We start from the raw sequence: 27,130 nt of genomic DNA, 5'->3' as shown, positions 1-27,130 counted from the left end.
CAGGAATTTTTGCAGTAAAAATAAATGTTCCAGAGTAGAATGAAAACAATTGAGTATCTTAATTTGTCATGCAATTCCCAGTAGGCGGGCAAATACAATGGAAAACCACTCAAAAGGTCTAACTACATGAATAGTTTGTGGCTCCTGCTAGTTTTGACCTTTTATCAGCCACCATGCCAATGCTCTAGGAAGATAAATATGGTTAGGGAATAAAATACTCACTATATATATTTTAAAAATCACATCTTCTAATCAAATTCCTGGGCTCTTAAGCAGGCAATTATTATTTTTTTTTAGTTTTTTAAGAATGTTTATTTATTATTGGGAGACAGAGAGAGACAAAGCATGAGCATGGGAGGGGCAGAGAGAGGGGGAGACACAGAATTCAAAGCAGGCTCCAGGCTCTGAGCTGTCAGCACAGAACCCGATGCAGGGCTCAAGCCCACAAACCGTGAGATCATGACCTGAGTTGAAGTTGGACACTTAACCAACTGAGCCAGCCAGGCGTTCTTTAAGCAAGCAATTATGACACTCATCACATAAAGTAAATGAATGGGGTATATAATGAATTATTTTTCCCAGATGAAAAAAGCATAGGTTGTTCACCATAAAACCGAGGCAAATCTACAAATAAGTTCACCTTCAGTAGTGTGTGCCTTGAGGAGAAAGCATTAAGATAAAATCTTTGGAAATCTGACTTAGAGTGGTAATTGTCATTAAAATATTCAAGACAAAACAATGAAATCAAACCAAAACACTTATCAACTACCTCTTATCTCTCCCACTCAATAACTCCCTTGCTTCCAAATCCATGTTTGAAATGGTGTTATTCCTATCATGTAGATGGATGCAAAGATTCATATTAAAAGGCTCAGAGGAGGTCTCTGTGAACTTTCTGGGCCACGAGTAATAAAGCAAAGACTCAACGAAGAGGCCAGCTCACGCTTCTCTGGGGCAGAGGGCACAGAAACATCCCAAAGAGAAGTCTGGTGGAGGAGAAGGAGGATGCCCCAGGATTTCACCTTCTCCTGCACTGTGTCCCCCAATCACGCTGCCCAGGAATTTGGACATGCCGTGGCAAAAATCAAAAGTCCACTTCTCTAAGGATGGTAGTTGTAGTAAAAATGCTAGACACACATGTTACTGTGTAGACTTAGTAATTACTACCCCACCCAAGGAAGTTTAACTGTCTTCCTGGGTGAAATCAGACAAATTTGCGATATTGAGATTGCTACCCATGATCATGAAGATTTTAGGACTTCATAATAAATTCTGGCAGTTGCCTTATTTAAACACGATTATTGGACTTAGATTAAAAAAGAAAACCAGTGTTGCTCATAAGGAAATTAGATCTATTTTTCTTGAGTGGTTGGTAAATAGCAAGATTTCAGATACAGCAAGGCGTAAAAATGACTACTATATTTGTGAATCCTACTACAGTTATTATCAGAGAAAGGTTTTCAGCTTTTTGAAGCTGTTCTGGAAGGTTTCCGCCCCCCGTCTTTTTTCTTTTCTGAAGGTTTTTTAAAATTTTTCAAATGGAATTATCAACTATTAAATATTTTAAATACACACAAAAACACAGACAAGTGTATTAGAAGCATCCTTATTTACTTAACTTGCCTTTCAGGTCTCCCTTTTATCCCTCTTTAAGGACTTGCATATATGGTCACATATTCAATTAAAGCCCTAACTTCCTGTCTCAGTCCTTCCCGTGCTCTCCTTGAGCTGTCCTGAAGTTGGTATGTGTTATTCCCCTGCACACTATGTACAACTAGGATGCATGTACATGCACACATAATATACAGATACCAATGTTTCTGTAAAAGCTTCATAAAGGTTTTTTATCACATTTCGTATCTTTTTAAAAATAAATGGTATACTGTATGTATTCTTTTGCACCTTTCTTTTTATACAATTATATTTCTAGGACTTATTCCTGTTCATACATGTAGATTCAAGTCTATTTAACTGCTGTATAATAGTCCATTTTCATGAAAAATTAAAGCGCATCTCATTAACTCCCCTACTCAAACATAGTTGTTTCCATTCTCTCACTGTTTCAAATTAATGCTGTAATGACCATTCCGGCATGTGACTACATACGCACAGAGGTAAGGATTTCTCTAGTGCAGGCATCTAAAGAGGGAACTGCTGGGTTCAGAGTTAAGTGCATCTTCAAATTTACCAGCTATTACCAAGATGCTCCCCAAAAGGGGATTATATCATTTTATACTCTTGCCAGCAGTATATGGGAGTTTCCACTTCCCACAATTATCAGACTTTAAGATTTTTGTCAATCTGATGGGTGTGAAATGGAGCATTTCAATTTGCATTTCCTTTGAATTCAGCACACAGCAATTAGTAATATGTAATATGCCACACTGCCAGATCCCATGTTGTTATACTTAACAGAGGGAAATAAAGGAGAATGTCTTTGTGATGTAAGGGCGGAGAAGGACTTCTTTTTTTTTTCATGTTTCTTTATTTTGAGAGAGAGAGAGTGCACGTGTGAGCAAGCACAGGGGAGGGGCAGAGACAGGGAAAGAGAGGGAGAATCCCAAGCAGGCTCTGTGCCGTCCGCACAGAAGCTGATACAGAGCTCGAGCTCATGATCATGACCTGAGCCAAGATCAAAAGAGTTGGAAGCTCAACTGACTGAGTCACCCAGGCATCCCCAGAGGAATTCTTAAAACTTCTAAAGCACAGATCCTAAGAGAAACAGTGATAAATCTCATACATAAAAATTAAGGATTTCTGGAAGACTGGGTGGCACAGTGAGTTAAGCATCCGACTGTTGATTTCAGTTCAGCTCACGATCTCACGGTTCTTGGGTCTGAGCCCCACAATAGGCTCTGCGCTATCAGCAGGGAGCCTGCTTGGGGTTCTCTCTCCTTCTGCCCCTCTTCCATTCTCTAAAAAGCGACCTGACTTTGGCTCAGGTCATGATCTCGCAGTCTGTGAGTTCAAGCCCCGTGTCGGGCTCTGTGCTGACCGCTCAGAGCCTGGAGCCTGTTTCAGATTCTGTGTCTCCCTCTCCCTCTGCCCCTCCCCCGTTCATGCTCTGTCTCTCTCTGTCTCAAAAATAAATAAACGTTAAAAAAATAAAAAAAAATTAAGGATTTCTCTTTAATGAAGCAACACAGGACAAGCTTATCAGGTGCCAGAATGGGAGAAAACCTCTATAACCAATAAGGAATTAATTTCTAAATAAATATCTAAATATCTAAGAAATGTCTGCAAACGGAGATCTCACTTGAAAAAAACAAATGAAAAGGCAATTACTAATAGGCATATGAAGAGACGCTCAAACTCTCTGACTACCAGAGAAACTTGAATTTAAAGGAGATAGCACTTCCACAACCATCAGACTGGCAAAATTCTGAAGCCGGATGGTGAGGAAGTGGAGTCCTTACTGATGCTGCTGCAGGAACCGACCGGCGATGCAGGGGCAGAGCTACCGCAACCCCTTTACCAGAGCGAGTACAGACAGCCCTTAAAACCCCACAGTTCTGCCCCTGGGTACGTGTGCCACAGACACACTCACACAGGTCTAGGAAAAAGGGTGTCACAGCTTTATCCGTGGTGGCGGGGGAGATTGGAAGCAATCTGGAAGTCAATCACTGGGGAGAGGGGTTAAGTAAAATGCCATGGATTCACAACCTGGAGTACTATGCGGTGGTGAAGACAGCAATGAATTAGCAACATGGGTGAACCCAGAAAACCTAGAAACAACTGAAAACCGTTAAAAACTGAATGAGATCTAGAATAATAAAGAGTAAATGCATGCAAATAATAAATGCATGCACACGAGGTGCACAATACACATTTTGTAAGAATGCATACAAACAAAAGCATACATATTAAACACATCAGTCTGGTTGCCACTAAGAGGGAGGTGAATGAGAACAGGCTATTTGCATAAAAATATAAAACAGCAGTGGTCACTTCCTCTCAGAAGCCTTCACAGGCCACCTTATATTTGATATTCTTACTATTTTCTTTAAATCTCTTGTTTTTTGGGGCGCCTGGGTGGCTCAGTCGGTTAAGCGGCCGACTTCGGCTCAGGTCATGATCTCGCGGTCCGTGAGTTCGAGCCCCACGTCGGGCTCTGTGCTGACAGCTCAGAGCCTGGAACCTGTTTCAGATTCTGTGTCTCCCTCTCTCTGACCCTCCCCTGTTCATGCTCTGTCTCTCCCTGTCTCAAAAATAAATAAAACGTTAAAAAAAATTTTTTTTTTAAATCTCTTGTTTTTGTTTCCTTCATAACATCTCCTTCTGATGTTTGATTTTGTTTGTTTTACTAACTTCGTATTTAGATATGGGATTTATTAAGGGAGTATCATTTCAATATTGTTCACTACAGTATCACTATTCCCTCGTACACTGCTTGGCATATAGTGGGTACTTAATAAATGGGTTGCTGAGGGGTACCTGGGTGGCTCAAGTCAGTTAAGCCTCCGACTCTTGATTTCAGCTCAAGTCACGATCTCATGGTTCATGGGATCGAGCCCTGCACTGGGTTCTGCGCTGACAACAAGGAGCCTGCTTGGGATTCTGCCTCTCTCTGCCTCCTCTGCTAGTGCTTTCTCAAAATAATCAAATAAACTTAAAATTAAAAAAAAATGGGTTGCTGAATGAATGAATGAACGAATGAATGAATGAGTTGTGGGAGCTAAGCTCAGAACCCGTAGCTGCAGCAAACTAAGCAGGCAAAAGCAAATCACAGAAGACTCCGAAGAGGATTCACAAGCAGAGCTGTGCCGGAGGAAGGCTAGCACGACAGCAATGGGCAGGTGGGGAGCACGGAGGGAAGAAGGTGAACAAATGACATGAACCATAGTAGCCCAGACGCAAGCCAGTCCAAGGCCCACAAGGAAGTGTGAGAGTGAAAAGAAAGGCACTGGAAAAGCTGCTACAGACAAAGAAATGGCTAGATTTGGTAGCAGACACGTGGGAATTGGAGAGAGAGGAGGAAGCAAATGACGACTCCACTGTTTTGAGCCCAGGGTGCAGCTAAAGAGAGAAATTACGAATTACTCTTTTGGATACACACGAATGCATGTTTGGATACGCTGAACTCAAGGTCAGTGTTTATTGAACACCATTTCTAGACACTAAGGATACTTCTGAATAAGAAAGACATGATGCTGCCTTCATCGAGCTTGTGAAAAAGGCAACCATGACAGCTTGATGAAGCAATGATGAGGGAGTACGGGAAACCATGGAGCGGACAAGCTTGCCAGGGGAGAGCGGAGGTTAAGGGGGAACAAAGGACGGAACGTGGCCTCATTTAAAAACTGAAACTGATCTTAAGTCTCTGCTTCCTAGAATCAAGTGGGTAGAGAAGAGATAAGAAAAGAAAATCAATTATTCTATTTTTGTTCTTTCCCCCCCAATCTATTTTCTCTCTTCTCCAAGAGAGCCAAGCTGTAGACTTTTTAGAGTGCACAGTATTTGGATTCCCAACCACAAACAGAGAGCAATCAACAAACACATGTTGAGTTCACACGATGAATATGAATTTCTATGAAATATGCAAACTGGCCAGTTTGAATGATTTCAGTACATTCTTCACAATCAGCTTCGTAATATGATGGAATGCTTCTGCTTATTATTTAATCCCATTTTAGTTAGCAAATGACAAAGAGCCTGACCAAAAGAAAAATTTCCCAAAGACCAACAGAAATTTTTTTTTACAAAAATGGTATTTTACTGATCAAATTCCTTTTGAAATAATTCTAGTCAGTTTTCTAATAATTCAGATAGTTTTCTTGGTTGCTGCCATTGTCAGTATTTGGGGACATACCATCATACGTTCCACTTTCTAATAATGCGCCACTCTCTTCCAGTGCTTTGAACTGTTCAACAGAAATGAAATTATAGTCCACCCCTGGTACTTCCCCATCCCTGGGGGCCCTTGTAGTGCCTAAGGAAAAAAACAAGAAAAAAAATAGGTTGTAAACTGCTTTTAAACTTACAAAATATTGAGAATAGAAAATACAGTCTATAGAGAACACATGGGAGAAACACACTACTGAATATATGGTACCTTCTAGAATGATGATCAGAAAATTTTAGATTTAACATTTTTTGGTGAGAGTAGGAAAATAATGTAGAATGACTAAATACACTTTAACAAAATCTACAGATAGCTAGGAAATTTGAACCACAAAGACTAAAAAAAGTTTTAGTGTCAAAGGAAGCTTAACTTTCTAAGACACAATTCTTTTTTTTTTTTAAGTTTATTTATTTTCGGAGAGAGAGAGAGAGAGCGTGCGCGCAAGTGAGCTCAGGGGAAGGGCAGAGAGAGAGAGGGAGAAAGAGAATCCCAAGCAGGCTCCGTGCCCATAGCACAGAGCCCAAAGGAGGGCTTGATCTCACAAACTGTGAGATCATGACTGAGCCTAAACCAAGAGTTGGATGCTTAACCAACTGAGCCACACAGGCGCCCCCAACAGTTAATTCTTTTACTTCAATTATCACTACTTAACATCTGAAGGAAAGATAAATCTATCAATGACAGATTCATATTTCATATTTTGAGGGACATGGTATTCTTTTTTGTTTTTAATTGAAGTAAAGTTGACATACAGTATTAGTCTCAGGTGTATACAGACTTCATTTTCATCAAGCTATATTTGTTTCTTCCCTGGAATAAATGTAAGCTAACCTTCTACTTCCTAGCGTCATGAAGGACAATAAAAAGAGAGACACAATTTTTAAAGGTTCTTTTAATAAACTCTAGTTTAAAAACTTGGACAAATTTTAATTATGAAATTATTTTAGATTAATGAATAAAAGGCTTAAGATAGGTATTCACATATTACACCTTAGCCATTATTAAGTCATTTCAAACACTTCAGAAATACACTGTTTAATGAAATATACTATGGCAATACAATACTAAATTTCTGTCTATTAAAGAATTCATGCTAAAGCAAAATATTTCAGGTCAAAAGTATAAATTCAAGTTATGGCAGCACTGCTACCTTTGACTGAATTTTACTGAATATGAATTAAATTGAAAATTTATTATCAGTTCTAGATACTAGAAAAATTATTTCAAACAGTAGAGAATACAAAAAAGAGATCTAAGTATTTAGCCAGGAAACAGAGTTAGGATATTGTGGCAAATCCTGTGTAAGAATGCCTTCCCAAACCTCTTCCTCCACTTCTGCTCCCTATTCATTAATGGCGCTCCAAGCCAGAAACTGGCAAGTCCGCCATCTTAGGTTCTTCTCTCTATTCCACATCTAGTCAACAAATCCGGTTGATTCCATCTCCTGAATATCTCTAGGATTTATATACTTTAATTCATTCTCACACTGACCTAATTCATATCACTATCTATGGTCTCCTAGGTTCAACCCTTGCTCTCCCTGGCTACTCTCCTTACCCAGACTGTAGCCAGTGACTTCTCTAAAACAATCATCTGGGCAAAAATCCTCTAAATCAATCAAAGGTTTCCCATGATCTTTAGCACTCAAGTCCACACTCTACCTTTCCAGGTTCTGTATTGCCTCACTCCTTTCATATTCCAGGCTTTAAACATAAGAGGGTTTTTTTTCCCCAGTTCTTTTAATGTTTCTTGCATTTGCTCACCTCCATAAGGCCTTTGTCCAAGCCATTCTTTTCTCTGGAAGACTTCCTCTTCCCTTTCCCACTGTTACCTCAGCTAATTCCTGGCTTAGAAAGTTTCTTTAGTGGGGCGCCTGGGTTGCTCAGTCAGTTAAACCACTGACTTCAGCTCAGGTCATGACCTCACGGTTTGTGGGTTCAAGGCCCATATCACTGTCAGTGCAGAGGCTGCTTTGGATCCTCTGCTCCCTCTCTCTCTGCCCCTACCCTCCCATTCCCCATGTGTGTGTGCGCGCGCTCTCTCTCTCTCTCCCTCTCTCTCAAAAATAAACATTAAAAAAAAAAAGTTTCTTCAAGAAACCTTCCTGGGGTATGGAACATGAAGGAATCACATCTAAGTGGTTCAAAGTAATAGCCCCAAGTCTTAGCACAGTGAAAGAATCATGGTAGGTACTCAATATAGACAGTTGTCAAGTAAATTACATGAAATTTTACACAAATATAATTAGCAGTGTCTAGAAATATGCTATTATTATAATTCACGGGAAATTATTAATTGCTCTTACTTTTTAGTTGCATTACATTCTATAACATGAAAAACTCCATAAAGATGTTAATAAACCATTAATGGTAACAATCTCAGAAAATAACAATTAAGCCAACACTGTAAGCAACAAAAACTGTATTCAACAAATTTCGCCCCTCATCCTTACCCAACTTCTTATAAAAATGAGCATTTCTTTATCTGCTTTATGTCACAGAGGATACAAAATCTGGAAAACATAACTTTCTTTCTTGTTAAATATTTTTTTGTCAAATTTGTTTTTTCATATATATTGACTAAACTACATCGTTAGATTCCCCAAAAAGCTAATAGCTCTTAGCTCCATATAAAGTAAAAGTTAACATGGGAAAATAAATTTAATGATTAAATTTAAAATTTATAGTGATCTGTGATAGATGAAAAAAGTGGCCACAATATTTTGTACCTCCTTCCATCAAGAGATGGGGCAGCCTCCTGCCTCATTTCTGAAATCTAGACTGGATCTATGGTTTGCTTTCAGTAATTTAAGGTGGAGGATGTGATTTTGTACAATTTCAGGAGTCTAGGCTTTCATCTTTGCCTTATTAGAATGGTTCCACCACCAAGTATGGAAGTGTAGTCTAGACTATGATAAGAGAGCCTCACTCAAGAAACAGCACCAGGGTTCCAGACATGTGAGTGAGGCCATCTTAACACCTACAATCTGCGTGGAGGTGCGAATGACCACAGCCACAAGAGTTGTCCCAGTTGAGTCCATCCGACTCATGGAATCATGAGAAATAATGCATGATGGTTATTTCAAGTCATTAAGTGCTGGGCTGGTTTGTTATTTGGGAACGGCTAATTAAAATATTATCCAAATAAACTCTACTATAACACATAATGATTATATAAAACTCGACTTAAGAGAAAACCATATTACAGTTAACGCTATAAAAAGAGCACTGATCCAAGGGGCAGGAGTTACTCTATATTTTAGTCTAGAATTGTTATTAACAGTAGAATTTTAAACAAGCACTGAATCCTTCTGGGCCTCCTTCTCTTTCTGCAAAGTGGTGTTGAGCAAGATGATGTTCATGATTCTTTCCATTAGTAGATATGAAATGTTATGTGTGACATATACGTTTCCAAGACTTAAAAAGTAGCTTTAATGTTAATTCTCTTAACAAATATGGATTATTACAAATTTTCACATCCTATCCCCAAAAATGTATAATCCCACACACATAAAAAGTTCTCTCCCTTTCTCTATGTTACCTCATTGTCTTCAGCATTCCAGAAAATTTATCTTTATATTCTCCTGATACTCTATATATTTAATGTAAAACTTTCTGTATTGCCTCCAGTCACCACTATAATTCTTTTTACGTAAAACTTCCTCTGAATCGTATTTACACACAGTCTCCAACTCCTCTCCTCTCACTCTCTCTTGAGCCCATTCCAATCAGATCACTGCCCCACACACTCCGCTGAGACAATCCGCTGTATTCATCAGGAGTCTCCACTTTGCTTCACCCAATGCTCGAGTCTCAGTCCTCATATCACCTGACCTTGTGTCAACATTTGATAAAACTGACCATTTCCCTCTTTTGCTTTATTCTGAAACCTATAGAAAGTTTCATAAAACATATATGTAAAGTTTAACAAGTAGTAATGTATCAAATCCATCCAAGCGAAGAAAGAGAATATCACCAGGACACCAAAAGCCCTCTTGAATGCCTCCAATCATAATTCTCTCCTTCCCCTCACCCCCAAAGGTACCCACCATGTTGATATCTGTGATGATGATTCCCTTTCTTCTTTCAAATGTTTACCAACTATGTAATGCATTCCTAAGCAACATAGCTTAATTTTGCCTATTTTATAACTTCATATGAATAGAATCATGCCATATGCATCCTTTTAGGTCCACATTAACACGTGCCAAGTTTTTAAACTTCTGCCGACGTGTAAAGGCATCTCACTGTGTGTTTAATGTACAACTGGGTTTTGAGATTATACGTTCTTTTTCAAATATTTACTAGCCATAGATATTTCTTCAGTTGTGAAGTGACTGTTCAAGGCTTTTGCCACTTCTCTATTGCCTTGCCTGTCTTCTAAAATTTGGTTTGTATTTCTTTACACTCTGGATACGACAGTGCGTCATCAAATCTCAGTAATCAACGGCTTCTAAAATGCACCACTATCTTATCACTAAAAAAGAAAACAAAATGACAATTAAAATTGAAAGACACCACCTACCGAAAGCTACAATCCAACTGGAGAGAGGTTAAAGTGTGAAATAGCTGTATCTTAGCACTGAGGAAGCACTGCCATCCTGTCACATACAGCATCGCAAAGGGGGAGTTTCTGCAAATATGTGAAATGTGCCTCCTAGAAACAGTGCTCTACGCAAAACTGTGTTCCCCAAATAGTAGATAGAGGTTATGGAGAAAATAGGGTCAGAGTTGACTTCTCAAAACCTAGCGCAACTTTGTTACCCAGAGCACTAGCAAAACCAATAACCCCCCCCTAATTAAAAATATTAATACAATTTAAAAGATTTTAAATTCCTAAGAAAAATATCAGACTAAGTAAAATTCTTTGTCTTCAGAAAATGACTTAAAAAAAAAGAAATGAATAGATAGCTTGACAGGAAGGGGTATGAGGAGGGCTGAGGCTACTGAATAATGAAGATAAGATCAGGCAAAATGTGCAATAAATGATTTTAAGATAAAGCACATGTTCAAATTGAGAAGAGGCCAAATCAAGGTGAACGGGCATCATGTATGGTGCATACAACATTCAACTATGTTTGTATATTCCTTCTACTTGCCACTACTTGATGACACAAAACATTAGCTTGCTGGAGGAAATGGAAAGAACCAATATTACTTCCATTAAGTTGATATCATTATCCCACCTACTTACCAATCATCTATGAACTTGGTTATTATAGAAACCAATGTTGTAGCAGAACAGACAGTATCTTCTCCTACCCTGTGATTTTTCTCATCTTTTTTAATGGTCTTTTAATGATAATAGTTTTTCATTTTATTGTAGTTAAATTTATCAATCCTCTCCTTTATAGCTAATGCTTCCGTGCCTCGTTGAAGAAATCCTTCCAAAGGCCATGGAGATATTCTATATTCTTTGTTAAAAGCATCACAACTTTGCCTTTTACACCTAATAGTTTAATGCACTAAAATAGATCTTTCTTGACTTGATGGGAGATAGTGGTCGGGATTCTGTTTTCTTCCAGAAGGCTATTCAACACAATTTATTGAAAAGTCAATTATTTTTCCCTTTGATCAGGCATATTACCTCTGTCACAGAAATCTTATACAGAAACATCTACATAAAACCAGGTGTGTGACTGGATTTTCTATTACATCCCATTTACCCACTGATCATTCCTGCACCATTATCACAGTGCTGTAATTATTATATTTTCATGATAAATCTTGATATTTAGGAGAGCAGGTTCACCTATTCTGTTTTTTTTCCATTTATAGCCCTTCCATATAAAATCTGGAACCAGAGAAAGAGGTTAAAAATGCTGGAATTTTTATGGGATTAGAATGAATCTATTAATCAATTTGAGGAGAACTGTTATCTTCACCATAGTGAATCTTTAATCCAGGAACAAGAAATCTGTCAGTATATTTACATCTTCTTCCTGGTCCCTTAGTTTTGCCTCATAGAAGTCTTTACGCTTCTTTTGAGATTAATTTCTAGGTATTTCAAATACCTATATGCTATTATAAATATTTTTGTAAACTTCCATTTTCTAATTATTGAGAATACAGAAAGAATACAATTGTGAGAATCTACTCGGTCACTTTATTTGGATATAATTGACCTACAATCAAAATTCACTAATTCTAACAGTACAATTCTGTGAGTGTGGGGACCCATCACCCCTAAAAGTTTTCTTGTGCCTCTTTGCAGTCCCCACCCTGTGGCAGCCACTGATCTGGTGTCACTGTAGTTTTATCTTTAATGGAATCTCATAGAAACAGAATCATACGTTAATTTGATTCCAGTAGTGGGTTGTATCTGGCTTCTTTCACTTAGCAGGAGGCTTTTGAGGTCTATCCTTGTTGTGATTCAGTGTACTTTTATTGCCTAAGTGGTATTCTATTGAATACACCAAAATTTGATTATGCATTTCCCATTGACGGGTATTTGGGTTGGTTCCAGATTTTGGACATTCTAAATAAAGAAGCTATAAAGTTACAAGTCTTTGGGCAGACATATATTTAAATTTATGTTGGGTTGATATCTAGGAAATGCTGGGTCGTATGGTAAGTCTATGCTTAACTGTAAAAGAAAATGCCCTAAAGTTAGTATACGTTGCAGTCTCACCAACTCATATATGAGAGCTGCAGTTGATTTACATTAGGGTTTTCATGTAAGAATTCCTTCTTGAAGTTTCTTGGCAAATTTACTTTTTCAAAAGCCCAAGAAAGATCAGTTGGTAGGGAAAATGCGAAAACAAAGTATTACAATTCTCCTGTGAGAATTAAAGCTTAATCATTGGACAGACACATTACTGATTTGAAGGAATCTAAGGATATCAACTGAAATCAAGAGCAAAAAAATACTGAAAAGTGAAACCAAACGGTAAAGTTGGCATTTCCACAGCAGCACGTGGGAGAGCAGCAGTCACAATGCACTCGTCAGTCTTACTTGCAGCTGTTCCCTGGGCTACAAGTGTGAGGTCAAGGCCCTGTCTGCTAACAGTGAGTCTTTCTTGCAAATACAGTATTAGTGAGATTAAATGTGTCTATACTTTATATAAATCCTATGACTTGTATTCCCCCCAAAAATCACAGGTTTTGAAAGCAAAACAAGTCCTTAAGTTGGCAGTTCTGACATGGGATTCTATGTAATCATTTAACCTTGAAGGAAGATCTGAATATTATTTGAATACTATCCAACAATGTCCTTTGGCCTTTTCCACTGCTTGAGTATGTGTTATGAGTTTCAGTGCTTTGTAAGTAATAGAAGAAATGCGTAGAGAAGTGAACATCGTTGTGGAACACTCCAAACCTGAAATCAGAAACTGGTCTAAAATCTAAGGTAGAAGCAATATGGATTTCAATGGCAAAACCAACATCAGGGCAAGGAGACAACATATTTTCACCATTAAAAAAGAAAACAAGCTTATTCAAATGACCACTAACTAGTACTAGCCTAACAATTTGAAGAGCATCGATGCAATATGGAAAAATTTTCTATACCGGAATATTTGCAACCAAGCAAAGTCAGAACTATCGGCTAATACAATTGATACTTGTGTGCTTTATAATTTCATTTTAGGAGTGAAAATTTCAAATATTATATATGTGCAGTACTCTTCCAAATTTTAACTGATTTTTATTTGGCATTTATTTTGTGTTAATGTTCCCATCTTTTAATGTCTTCTATTAGCAAATGTCTGTATCAGGTAGAGAGAAGTGTTGAAAAGTGTTATCATAATCTTGTTATATAAGTTTATAATAATAACAAACCACTTGATTTTTAAAGTGGTTGGTACACTCAGGAGAATCGATCCATACCACGGTGTTTGTGGCCATCATTCCTGCTATAATGGTCAAGGGCAGCAGTCATGTGGGTTCCCACGGTGCTTGGTTCAGCTAACTCTTCATCATAACGAACCGCAGTTTATACGGGGATCAAACTGTGATGCCACTTCTTGTCATGAACTGTGAGCACCCGGCTTTCCACTGGAACGAGCATGGCACTGTGCTCATGGCTCAAGAACACAACCAAATCTAAAATCCCTTCTTGGCAGGTCTGTGTCCTGGGACCACTACCAGCACTGATTCTGTATTAGCCAGGATCCAAACAGGAGAGAAACATGGTAACTTGAACAAGGCCAGCTTCATATAACCAATTATTAACTATTTACAAGGAATTAACTAAGAGGAAATAAAAGAGCACCCTAAAGCTGAGGGAGAATACTCCAGTGGGGAACAAACTTGGAAGGGAAGAACGCTCCCAAACTCTGGGATTCAGACCTGTGTGGAGAAGGTGTGGTAGCAGTGATGGATCTGGTTCACAGTTGGTGGGTCAAGGCTGATGGACAGGGAACAACCTGGTGGAGTACTGATGAAATTAGCCAGCAAGCTGCCTGTGGTGGGGGGTGTTTTGAACCTAACAAAACCATCTGGGACCCTGGCTGGACTTGCCAGAAACCCAGTAGAAAACCACTTACAGGGGATATTGTTGAAATGTGGGGAGCCACTGGGGTGCCCATCAAACTCATCAGGAAACTGCAAGGAAATCAGCAGGTGCACTGGTAGAACTCATGAAGCACCATGAATGGGAGTTGAATTTTGTCAAATGTTTTATCTGCATCTATTTGAAAAGATCATATTTTGTTTTGTTTTGTTTTCTTTTCTTTTCTTTTCCAGTCTATTACTATACTAGTTTCATATGTTATCCCAACCTTGCATTCCTGGGACAAATACCACTTGGTCATAATGTATTGTCCTTTTTACATATTGATTTGCTAAAATATTTTAAGGAGTTTTAAGTCTATGTTCACGAAAAACTGTGTCTAATGTTATTTTCTTCTAATGTCTTTGTCTGGTTTTAGAATTGAATGAGTTGAGAAATTCCCTCCTCCTGTATCTTCTCAAAGAATCTGTGTAGAATTTGTATTATTTCTTTAAATATCTGGAACAATTCACCTGTACCATCTGGACCTGATGCTTTCTTAGAGGGAAAGTTACAAACTACAAATTCAATTCCTTTAATAAACTTAGAAGTTATTCAGTTATCTCTTTCTTCTTGAGTGAGCACTTGTAGTTTTTGCCTTCTGAGGAATTTTTCCATTTCATCTGAGTTGTTGAGTTTACTGTCACAAAGTTGTTCAAACTATTCCTGATTGATTGTTCACTTAACATCTGTGGGATTTTTAATGATGCTATCTCTTTCACTCCTGATGCTGTTATAGTGTGTTCTCTCTCATCACCTGAACAGTATGGCTAGAAGTATACCAGTTTTATTGATCAGAAAGAACCAGCTTTAGGTTTCATTGATTTTTCTTTATTTTCTGGTTTATCAGTTTCTGCTTTTGTCTTTATTATTTCCTTCCTTCTACTTAATTTGGGTTTACTTTGCTCTTCTTTTGCTAAATTCTTAAAGTAGAAGTTTAGATCACTGATTGACATATTTGTTATTTTCTAAGTATTTAGCACTATAAATTTCCCTCTAAACACTGTTGTAACAGCAGCATTGGTATGTTGGGTTTGATTATGTTTTGAGATGCTGATGTAATATTTTGTAATTTTCCTTGTGGCTTTAACTCACAGGTTATTTAGAAGTGTGCTAATTTCTAAATATTCAGAGATTTTCCAGATGATTTTCTGTTCAGTGATTTCTTGCAATCCCTTTATGATCACAGGATATATTTTGTATAATTTAAATCCTTTTAAATTTATTGAATCTTGTTTTATGGCCTGGAGTATGGTCTTTATTTGTAAATGTCCTATGTGCACTAGAAAAGAATGTATAGTCTTCTGTTGTTGGGAAGCATGTTCTAGTAAATAGCAATTAGGTCAAGTTGGTTCAAAGTGTTATCCATGTCAGAATCACCTTAGTGATTTTTTGCTTACTTTCCCTAAAGAGGGTGTTGAAATCTTGAACTCTAATTAAGAAGTAGTCTATTTCCTTCCAGTTCTATCACTGTGGTATCATTTTCATCCCATCTGTAGCATTTCCTTTACTGTTTCTTATAGTGCAAGTCTGCTGGTAAAAAATTCCCTCACCATTTTTTATTTATTTATTTTTGGTCTGAAAAATTCTTTATTTCTCTTAAGGACGTAGAAATCTTTTGTTGTATGTAGCAATCTAGGTTGGCAGTTTTTCCTTTCAGCATGTTGAAAATGACATTTGATTGACTTCCGGCTTGTATTGGTTTCTGTTGACAAGTCTGCAGTCATTCTTTATTCCCTTGTATTTAATGCATCTTTTTTCTGTCTTTCACATTTTCTCTATCACTGGTTTTCAGCAATTAGATTATGATACAGTTAGATGTGTTTTTTTTACGTTTCTTCTGTTTGGGGTTTGTTGAGATCCATAGTTCTGTGGATTTATAGTTTTCGTCAAATTAAAAATTTTTTCAGCCTATTTCATCATATATCTTGTTTGTTTCCTCCCCATCTCTGCTTTGACAGTATGCATCATTCAATATGAACAGATCACAGTCCTGTTCTGCCTATAATCCTATTTCTGAAAATAGCTGTTACATATATCTTGACCAATTTCTAGTTGTTTACAGTAAGAAGGTAAATCCAGTATCAGTCATTCATGGTAGAAGTAGAAATGTCTCTCTCTGGTTACTTAAAAAAAAAATAGTTTATGTCTTTAGTCTTTTTCCTCTCTGTTTCAGTTTGATTCATTTATATTGCTATGTCTTCAAGTTCACTGATTTTTCTCTTCTGTAGCTTCTACCCTGCTATCAAGCCTATCCACTGATTTTCTAAAGTTCCATTTAGTTCTTTTAAAAAAATATTCCATTTTCTCTTAATTTTATTCACATGGCTCTTTAAATCCTTGATCATATTTATGACTAAATGTGTGGTATGGTTGTACGTGTTTATATTTCTGTTTTGTTTTTTTCTATCAGCTGACTTTTGATTGTGGGCCATATTTTCTTCTCATCTAATAATTTTTATTAGACACTGGGCATTTAAATATTATGCTATTCAGTGTCAAGATTTTGTTGTCTTCCTTCAAAGAGTGTTGATAATCCCCCTTTCCTCCCTCCCTCCCTCCCTTCTTTTCTTTCTGCCAACAGTTAAATCATATGCATATCTGCTTGATATTTTGGGGCTTGCTTAATTAAACTTTGTTAAAGTGGGTTCCAAGGAGCTTACACCAATTTTAGTCCTACTAGCAAGCCATAACCTTTACGAGGTCTCTTCACTCAGGTGGGCTAGAACTCAGATTCTTCCAGCCCTATGTAAGCTCTGGAAACTGCTAGCCTTACAGTTCCCAGAGAGTCTTTGCCTGGCCATGTGGAGTCTCATCCTATACATTCTCAGCTTGGTCTTCAGCGACAGACTCAAGGGGACACCTGTGCAGATTATTTGAGCTCCTTTTCTTTATAGCTCTCTCTTCTCTGACACTGTCCTGCAAATCTCAGGCACTTCAGACTTCTTGAGCTCAGATTTCTGTCCCTTCAACTCAGAATCCTCTGTACTCTGCTTGGGCTCTCCTTCCCTGTGCTGTGGCCCGGAAAGTGCCTCTAGGCAGAAGACCGAGGAACCATAGGACTCCTTCGTGTATAGTCTCCTTTCTCTTAGGAATCACAGTCTTGTCCTTTCTACAGTGCAGTGTCTGACAATGGAGAAGTCTTTCTTTCTCTTATTAATTTTTTTGCTCAAATTGTTTCAGGTTTTGTCAGTGGGCACCCCTTCTAGATGACTTTTTTTGAAAACGTGCTTCTGATATGTCACCATAGTTTTTCAGGCATTTACATACTTTCTGGTTCAATTAGATGTTCCAAGCTCATCTTATACTTTCCTTGTCCCAGACCTGGAATCAGAATTGTCCCCAAGAATATTTAGTATCTTTTAGTAAAGAATGGTAATTACAGACTTTTTGGTGTGTTAACTGTTACCGATATATCACTGCATTCTTGGAGGAGTTATGGACACTTCAGTGGGTAGGTTAATAGGTCCTGTTAGGATCTGAAAAGGCTGCAGCTGTTTGGATCTAATGAATTAAAACTGAATAAACTATAGCTCCTTTCTAGGACAAAACCACACACTGAGGGAAAACTGCAAAACTAGGACAGTACAAGTACACTTAAAAGAAGATCCAAGTGAAAGTGCAGAGTACAGCAGAAAGTACAAGTACGTATTTTTATTAACTTGTTTTAACAAGGGAAGAGGGAGCTCAAGAGCTATGAATGCTACCCTGAGACACCCATGCAGGCAAAATAGCAAATTACTTAGAAGGGAATAAAAATCAGGTTGTTTTCAGACTTTCAAAGAGCAATGCTTTATGCCATAAGACAAATAATTGACTAACAGAGCTAAGATAGTCAAGGAAAGAAAATATGAGCCAAATATTTCATATACATCCAAACAAACTTAAAAGTATAAAGGCCACAGGCCAACTGCGATGATCCTCTGACTCCTTCCTCGGAAATCGCATGGAGAAGAAGCTTTAGAAAACCAAAGTTATTGAAGCAACAACAACGTAAGAATTGGCGGTTAGATTCAGTACGTATTTGCTCACAGGATAAAGAATAAATGATGAGTGTAAAGGTGAGAGTACCGTAGGTAATGGCTGTTTGCTTTGTTAATATAGACATAGATCAAGTATCAAAAAATGGTGAAAATGAGGAAAGCATATGAAAAGCTTGCTGAATTTGTTTGTTTGTAGTAAGAAGATATTATTTCAAGTCACGTGATGGGAGGGAGGAAGAAGCAATAACAAGATCATTTAATATTGCTCACAGTTGGGACAAAAACAAAAAGAAGGAAGGAGGAATAGGGTGTTACATAAAAATATTAAGGTAGCCATTAGAATAAGGATACAAACCTTTCTAAAAAGAGAGAGAGGATATAAAATAGACTACTTGGTGAAAGGTTTTATATAAAAGATGTGTATATGGGTAAAACAGAAAGCCGTGACAAAACAGAGACTAAAGACCTCGATCCCATCAATAAATATACACGAAGTTTCACACTGGCTACAAAGTCTCCACCACTATTCGTACAACGAAGAGCTTCAGAAAGGTGGAAGAATAAAAAGACAGAAAAAGACAGACAAAGATATACCAGGCAAATGCAAAGAAAAAGAGGCAGGAGTTGCGATTCTGAAATCTGACAAGGCAGATTTATAGGAGGAAATCGCAGATAAGGAGTTGGATTTAAAAGCAAAAACCAGAACAGTTTATACCACGTTAAAGAGTCTGGACTTGTACTCACTGCGAGACTTTGAAGGATAAACTGTAGATGGACAGCTGTAGATGGACAGGAGTCAAGTCAAACGTACACTTTAAAGACAGACCAGGTGGAGGGGTTGTGGGTGGAAGGCGAGGTTGCAGCTCGAATGGGGAAGGGGACAGACACTGACGGCTACTCCAGGACAGGAGGTTTGCATTCATGTTCTCATTTTAATTCTAATAACTACGTAAGGTTATCTCTTGTTACTCACATTTTACATATGGAGATTCTGAGGCTCAGGAAAATCAAGTAACTTGTCCAAGGATCTAGATTTTTTACCTAGCTCTTTGCCGCTACATAATTCTATTTGTTTTAAAAGAAAAAAAAGTCCAAGCAAGAAAGGGTGAGGGTCTAAGGTAGCACAGAGGATCGATACTGAAGGAACGTGATTAGAAAGGCTTGGTGATGGATTGGACACTGTGTAAGAGTAAATAACAAGAAAAAGAAATAAAGAAATTTCAGAGCCATTCAGAGAGCTACTATCTACAAGGAGTTACAAATACATTGAAAAAGAAAACAAACTAGAACATCATTTTAGGCCTTTTTATTGTTTACTGCTTGTTGTTCCCCAACTTGCTCTAAAACCAAAACGTAAGCATACGTGGTCTTGTTATGTGATACACACACACACACACACACACACACACACGCATCATTATAACAAGAACCAGGTCCTATGAAAACTATGGCAACTGGAATAGATATACAAACATCTAGATAAAACTTCAAAATGGATTACCACAAAGACGCCACAGCGTGCTACTTTTTTTTTCTTTGAAGGAGGGGCAGATCTTAAAATTAGTAATGTCCTAATAATTAATACAAAAATGTTTGTCCTCAGTGTACAAGGCATTGAGAGCAAGAAAAAAAGTCTTCTTACTGACTAAACTCTAGGAACTGATTTATAACAGAAAATCAGGTTAGCAAAATGTACCTGTGTTAATCCTAAACTCTTAAAGCCTAATGACTTTTTAAAAAAGTTACAATATAGAATCTTCTAGCTTTTCTATTTTAAAAGCACAAGTCCTGCATGACCTCTGAAAACGTTTCTCCTTATCCAGTATTTGTTTCAATCTAGTGTTCCAACTTAGTCTTCCCAATTTCATATGAGATACTCTACTGAATTATTTCTACATGTTTGATTAATTAAATAAGGATACATCGGCCTCCTTTCCTTTTTGTTCCATCTCATACTTACATGGAATGGTTCTCAAGTAGAGATTATCTCTGATCACTTGCTGCAACTTGTGGTCAATTGATCCTTTCTGAAACTGAAGACTCAGGTAATGTCGCAAATCTTTATTAATGACTTTGCCTACAAAAAAAAAAAAAAACACAGAAGAAAAAAACACAGAACTGTTAGATCTCCAGTTAGATACTGATGCCAGTGACTGACTGCTCTTAAAGCTTTTAGCTATAAACAGGAAAAAAAAAAAACCAGAGTATTTTACTAAAAACAAAGTTTTGCTAAAAACAAACTATTATAGTACTAAAATATACATACCTGTAATATATAATGTGGGCATAATTTTACAGTAGTAGGGGAGGGAGAAGGTATAGGTTAGAGAATATGACAAATGCCCAAGGTAAGTTCCATCTTTGGCTTTAAATACCATCTACATACAGGTAACTTCTAGGTTCTTACGTCTCGATTCCTGACCTAGGTCCACCCAGCTCCAAAGCCACCAAACTCATTCATGTATATTGCAGATATGTTTGAAAGTCAAATAAGCACCTCAAATCTTCACTTTTGAAAACAGAACTCTTAATTCCACCCTCCCCCAAGTTTTCCTCCATGCTAGTTTTCCTTGTCTTAGCAAATAATAGCACTGTCAACCCAGCAGAACAAACCCAAAAGCTAGAAATCAGAAGTTTCCGATTTCTCCTTTTCACTTCTATCCTCCAGATCCACTCCATTAGCAACTTTTGTCATTTCTACCTCCAAAACATATCCCATACTGTCCACTTCTCTCCATTCCCATCACCTCCACCCTAATCTGAGCCAGCATCATTTCCCATCTGGAATTCTGTAACAGCCTTCTAATAGACTCCCTGCATCCATTCTTGCCTCCTTCCAGTTCCCACCATTTGCACAGAAGCCAGAGTGAGATTACAAACATAAACCAAATAATCACCAGTCTGTTTAGCCTACCCACCACCACCCCACCCCCATGACTACTTATTGCACTTGGAATAAAATCCAAACTTCCACGTGTTCTAGCTTTAGCCATCTCTGACCCAAAACCATTCATGCCAACCCCTCACCAACCATGCTTCCACCTGCACTGGTCAGCCAAATGGGCTCTACCTCAGAACCTTCTGCTTATCTGAACAGGCATTTTCTGTCCATTCACTTGACTCTTAGATCCAATATGAATAAATAAGAGAATGACAGATTTTTTTTTTCTTATTTGTGGGGAAAATGGGAGCTAAACAGAGGACTGTTAGAGCTCTCAGAGAAACGTTAAGCAGAAAAACGGAGGACTGCAGGAATCTGATAGCAGTGAATTTATAGTAAAGGTTGAACTTGAAATGAAAATCAAAGCAATCCAAACACTGTTCATTAGATAAGGCTTCACGTGATTACCAAAGAGCAATGTTACGACAGAATGGATTACTGTACTGAGTAAGAAATGACTGGGTGATTAAAATACACTCTTTGTTTATTTGGAACAGCTTAATTATGACAAGGTTAGATAAGGCAAAAGGTTACCGCATATCAGTTAATTTTTTCAACTATTATTCCATAATGTAACATTTCTAATCCTCCCCCCCCCCCCTTTTTGGTCTTTTCTCACAGGTATAAACAAGCAAAACCAAATGAGATGGTGTTAATATAAGCAGAAAACCAGGATGCTGCTAAAGTGTAGAGATAACATTCGGATCCTAAACTAATAAACACGAACCAGAAAGTCCCTGTTTTGCCTTGCCAAAAACAGATGCTGAGGAAGGGAGACAGGTCTGTGATCAAAGAAGGAAGCCTGACAGATATTTACAGGGATAACACAGAAGAATCCCTGGTCCCAGAAGTTGCTTCTTCCGGGCATTCCGGAGCTCCACCCACCTGAGTTCCATTCAGATGGAATCATATTACGCCATTTTGCATTTTCATCACGGTAGTTGCTCATTACTGGGTGAAAGAAAAACCTAATTCCTAATCAGTACTGTACAGTCTCATTTCTTATTGAACAAAAACATATCCAATAATGAGTTTATTAAGTATTTTATAAATAGGTAAGGTGTGTTCCAAATGCTTTGTAATAAATATTACCCAAAACCTTTGGCGGATTGTTTTACAGGTGCTGAGAAGTCTTAGTGATATTTGCAGGCGTTTAGAGTTTATGAATTGAGAGAGAATGCATCATTGTTTTATTCCCATTTAAGATATTATAGTACAGGCTCCAATATCTAAAAGCCTGCTATCCGACATATTTTCATGAATACACTCTACTTGGATAAAGGATAATGCCTCTGTAATTCAAACAGACAATCTGAGTCAAACTTTTTCTTTAACTCAGATTTTGGTGTTTTTTTTTTTTAATTTGAAACTTTATTGCAACATATGGTATAGCTCACAGAGGTAACTATAAAATGCTAAGAACTCAGATTGGATTTTAATCCATTTAAAACAGATTTAATCCATTAAATTAGATATGAAGAAAGACAGAGCCATAATAAAAATCACAGACCACAAGTTACAGCATACAGGGATTTCTTAAGGTGGATATTGAAGTTAAAACACCACATTTTCTGTTTCAAGGACCTACAAGATCTTAGGACTGAGAGGCCAGGTAAAGCAGAAAGAACTAGATTCCAAGAATCGTACCCAGGATTATCAGGGCTGGAACTGCACTCTCAATTATCACCCGCAACCCCTGCGGAGACTCTGGATGCAACAGGGAGATAAAGAGTTGCAAAGAAAAGGGTGAGGGACAGTTTCACAAATGTGATCTTTTATTTAAAATGTGCGAGCCATTCAAAAAAGTTATCAGCACCTTCAAAGTTGGAGACAAAATATTACAAATATCACTGAAATGTCAATTATAAAAGATTAACAACTCATATGGGTTGGCATTCTTTAAGATTAATAATTAATAGTAAAATACATTGGATGTAGTGGTCATCATGGACATCCTTGCCTCAAGAAACCAAAGGAACATCTGTAAGGGGACAGAATATTATAGCTCCCTCTTTGACTGGATTCCAGGGAATTTGCTTTAAAAAAAATAAAACACAAATATCCGGAGTAGGCAGATGACTATGGAATTACTAGAAGGCCAACAGAAACGTTAACTCACAGAAACACGGCTGAGTATATCTATATTATCAGGCTGTAAAGAAACTTCTGTCTTTTATTTAGGCAGAGTTTCACAGAAACTTGACATTTCAAGGGTATAAAAAAAACACTGACTTGGGGTTAATACAGTTGTCACTCAACAAGTAAGAGAAAAGATTCTTCATAATTTAGGCAGCCACCCAGCCCATCCAGGCAGCCTTTTGCTTTAAGTGTTAAGATTATTCCCCGACTTCTAAGTGATTTATAAGTTTATTCGCGGAACTTAAAAATAGATCTATATACCTTACAAATACAGCTCAGGTGTGGAAAAGTCTGTAACCGAAATGTCAATCATATGAATAAATCCAGGCACTCAAGTTTCAAAATACAAATCTTTAGTCAAAAGAACTCCTAAGTATAAATCCATACTTTCTGAATATATTCAAATTAATATTCAATAGCAGTTCTCTCTGAGGAATCCGTGTATAGAGACACAGGTTATTAGTTAGATAAACCCCATGGTTGTGGCCATGGAACCAGCTGTAAATCAATCTAATTGTCAAAATCTCACTGCCTTTTCTGTAAGGATAGTCTAAGAGACTTTGTCAACCACTTGCTAAAGTCAAGGTATTACATGACTGTACTATTCTCTAATCCAGTAGTAATTACAGAATCGGGGGGAAAAATGAGATTGGTTTGGCATATCTCGTTCGTATAAATTCACGCTGATTCATGGTCACCATCCTATTCTTTTCTAAACACTTAAAATATTTTATATTTTTTCAATCTCTTCAAATTTAGCCAGTTTCAGGTTAAGGAAGTGGACTTGGCTTTTCACAATCCATTTCATGCCTTTTTGGAAACTGGAACATTTGCCTCTCTTCAGTCTCCTGGTACTTTCCACATTCCCCATGATTTCATAAAGAATACTGACAATAACCCGGAGATAAAATCTTCAGTGCCTTCAACTCCCGGGAGGCGATTCAGTTGAGTTTTGAAAATGTACATTCGTTTAAAGTGAATGGAACTTTTACTACCTCCTCATTTTTTTTTAATTTAATTTCTCCCATTTCAGGCTGTTTGTTTTCCTTTAACTGTTGGAAGAGTAATTCTGCTAGTTCCAGATTATGGAAGCGAAGTAAGAATGGTAAATGTCTGATTTCTGCCTGCAAACAGCTAACATTAACAACATCTTCCGACGAAGCAAGCCTACTTCCTTTTTCCTTCCTGTTGTTCTTGCTCCAGACATCACCTTAAAAGCATTTCGTGCTCTCTGAAGTATCTTAGCTACTTTTGAGCTCTGGCCTGTAGAGAAGAAAAATCTTAAATGTTCATTTCTTACAGTCTACTTAGCTCTGTATTAATGTGATCATGTGCTTCTTCCATTTGTCAGCATATACATCTTTTAAGAATTTTTTATAAGTTTATTTATCTTGAAAGAGAGTAAGCATGAGCAGGGGAGAGGCAGAGAAAGAATCAGAAGCAGGCTCTGTGCACTGTCAGCATGGAGCCCTAGGTGGGGCTTGATCTCATGAACCATGAGACCATGACCTGAGCTGAAATCAAGTTCACAGCTTAACCGACTGAGCCACTCGGGTGTCCCAATCATATACATCTTTTAAAAACTGTGAGCTGCTCAGTGCATTCTGTGTACCCATAAGAATTCCTCACATAACTCTTCTTTTAGAAATCTCTAGTCTTAGAACCGCACCTAGAGATGCTATAAACTTTTAAAAATCTGTTTTCCTCAAAGGCAAAAAGTATGGGCATAACCACATCCTGGTTCTCTTCCTTACTATGGTGACTGTATGACAGTCAAGTGACTTCCCCCAATCAACCATTCAATCTAACTACCTCAATACAACTAACGTTACCATTAGTCCTTTCCCATTAGACCTGGCAGTGTATTTTATTGTTCCCTCCACCTCGTGAGCTCTACAGAAGTAGGAGAAAGCTCCATGAAAGTGGTAAGAAGATCTACATAAGCTCCAAAGGGGCTCCAAATCTATATACTCCATATCGGCTCCTTGGTTAAGGCAGGGTGCTCCTAAAACAAAATAAATCAAGCGGTAGTCTTTTTGTTTGTGAAAGTGCAAATGGTATTTGAACAAGACTTTTCTAGAAAGTCAACCTACATATTTCATAGTAAAATATATTTTATGACATAGAAGTCATTCAAAATTATCTTACACAGTTGTTAAACACAGAAGTTTGTCAGCTGAGGGCCAAGCCTTGGTTTGTTTTTACAGATTAATACCCGTATCTAGCACACAGAATGAGTGAATCAGTTTACTTTTGTATTTTTGATTTTTCATTTGACCCTCTCTGTCCTTGAATACATGAAATTTGAGAAGAGAATCCTCATCTGATACAGCACTCTTTAATAGTCTCTGTACAACTTTATCCTAAACTGTGTTTCTTAAACCATGAAACTGATTTCGACACTCAAAATACTAAATTTTCATTGAAGCAGCATGCTCTGTAAGTGTTTAAAAGTAGGTTTAATTACAGTTTATACCCTAATTCCTCAAATTCTGTTCTTTCTTTATTAATATTTTTAAGTGGATTCACAAAATGCTATGTGGCTATCCCGAAATGCAAAATAAGGCTAAATTAACCATTCAAATCTATTGTGTTCTAGCACCACTGGGGATAACAAGTCCAAGCAGGAAGAAAGCTCAAAACCCTTCTGCTCTTTCTGGGGGGAAGATGGAAGAATGAGAAGAGAATGGGAAATAGAGAACACTGACCACTAGAACTGCTGTTTTAGAAATGCATCTTACATGCTGTGTGTTTTCACTCTTCAAGCAAACCTTTGAGGTAGGTGTTCCCGTTATTTCCACTTTACAGAGAAGGAGCTGAGGTATAAGGAGATTAAGCAACTTGGCCAAGGTCACATCACTAAATGTAGCAAACCTGGAATCTGAACCCAGTCAGTTTGGCTCCAGAATCTACACTGGAGCCCCATGCTACAATGCCTGTCCCCCACACCTATCCATCTATCTATCTGTATCTTTTGATGAATCTCTCCCCTTGTAGAGGCTTATGAGAGTACAAACGAATGAGAGCTCCCTCTTAAGAGCCTACACTTCCTTGAAAGGGCCATAACTATTGTGTAGATGAGTATGCACTGAGTCCAGAGTGGCAGGCACTTGTGGGTAAAGCAGTGAATGAGAGGGCACCCAATGAAACTTGAAGTTTCGCAGGGAAGATGAACATTAAAGACATTGGGGGTTTTTTTTGTTTGTTTATTTTTATTTATTTTTTAATGTTTATTTATTTGGAGGGGCAAGGAGAAAGGGGGATAGGGGATTCGATGAGAGTTGTGCTGAAAGCAGGAGACTGACGTGGGGCTCGAACTCACAAATGGCGAGATCACGACCTGATCTGAAGTTGGACGCTTAACCGACTGAGCCACCCAGGCATCCCAGAAGGCAGCATTTCAAACACAAGGGCATCATGAAAGATCAGTACAGAACACTGTGCGAATCTCCAATCTAGATGCCAAGTCTGGGCAGTCTGGGAAGACATCCCTAAGTAAGTTACACTGGAGCTGAAACCTGAAGGATAGATAAACAGGAACCAGCTAGGCCAAAAAAAAAAAAAAAGGTGTTTTTTTTTTTTGTGGGGGGGGTGGGCAGGGGAGTTGAGGGAGTAGGACATGCAAAGATACTTTACTCAAGGTGGGAAGGGACACAGTGCTCAGAGGAACTAAGAGAAATCCAGTATAGCTGGTTCTTAGAAAGTGAGGAAGAGTTCACACAGGCTGAGACAAGA

At 37.9% G+C, this 27,130-nt stretch overlaps 1 protein-coding gene across 3 annotated transcripts in view; it reads right to left on the bottom strand.

The window, feature by feature from the left end:
- MAGI3 (membrane associated guanylate kinase, WW and PDZ domain containing 3) overlaps positions 1-27,130 on the bottom strand; it is a 254,677-nt gene that overhangs the window by 81,814 nt on the left and 145,733 nt on the right. For all 3 annotated transcript variants that reach the window (XM_040471346.1, XM_040471344.1, XM_040471345.1), the window contains exons 2-3: positions 20,276-20,392; positions 5,810-5,929 (exon numbers count right to left, since the gene is read on the bottom strand). In XM_040471346.1, coding sequence (XP_040327280.1) covers positions 5,810-5,929; positions 20,276-20,392 — 237 coding nt within the window. The remainder of the gene's footprint in view (positions 1-5,809; positions 5,930-20,275; positions 20,393-27,130) is intronic.

The sequence above is a fragment of the Herpailurus yagouaroundi genome, unplaced genomic scaffold, assembly GCF_014898765.1.
Source record: "Herpailurus yagouaroundi ecotype Mexico unplaced genomic scaffold, PumYag 77, whole genome shotgun sequence".
Taxonomy (NCBI): Eukaryota; Metazoa; Chordata; class Mammalia; order Carnivora; family Felidae; genus Herpailurus; species Herpailurus yagouaroundi.
Note: the sequence above shows the minus strand (reverse complement) of the source record. Positions and strands in the feature narration are given on the sequence as shown.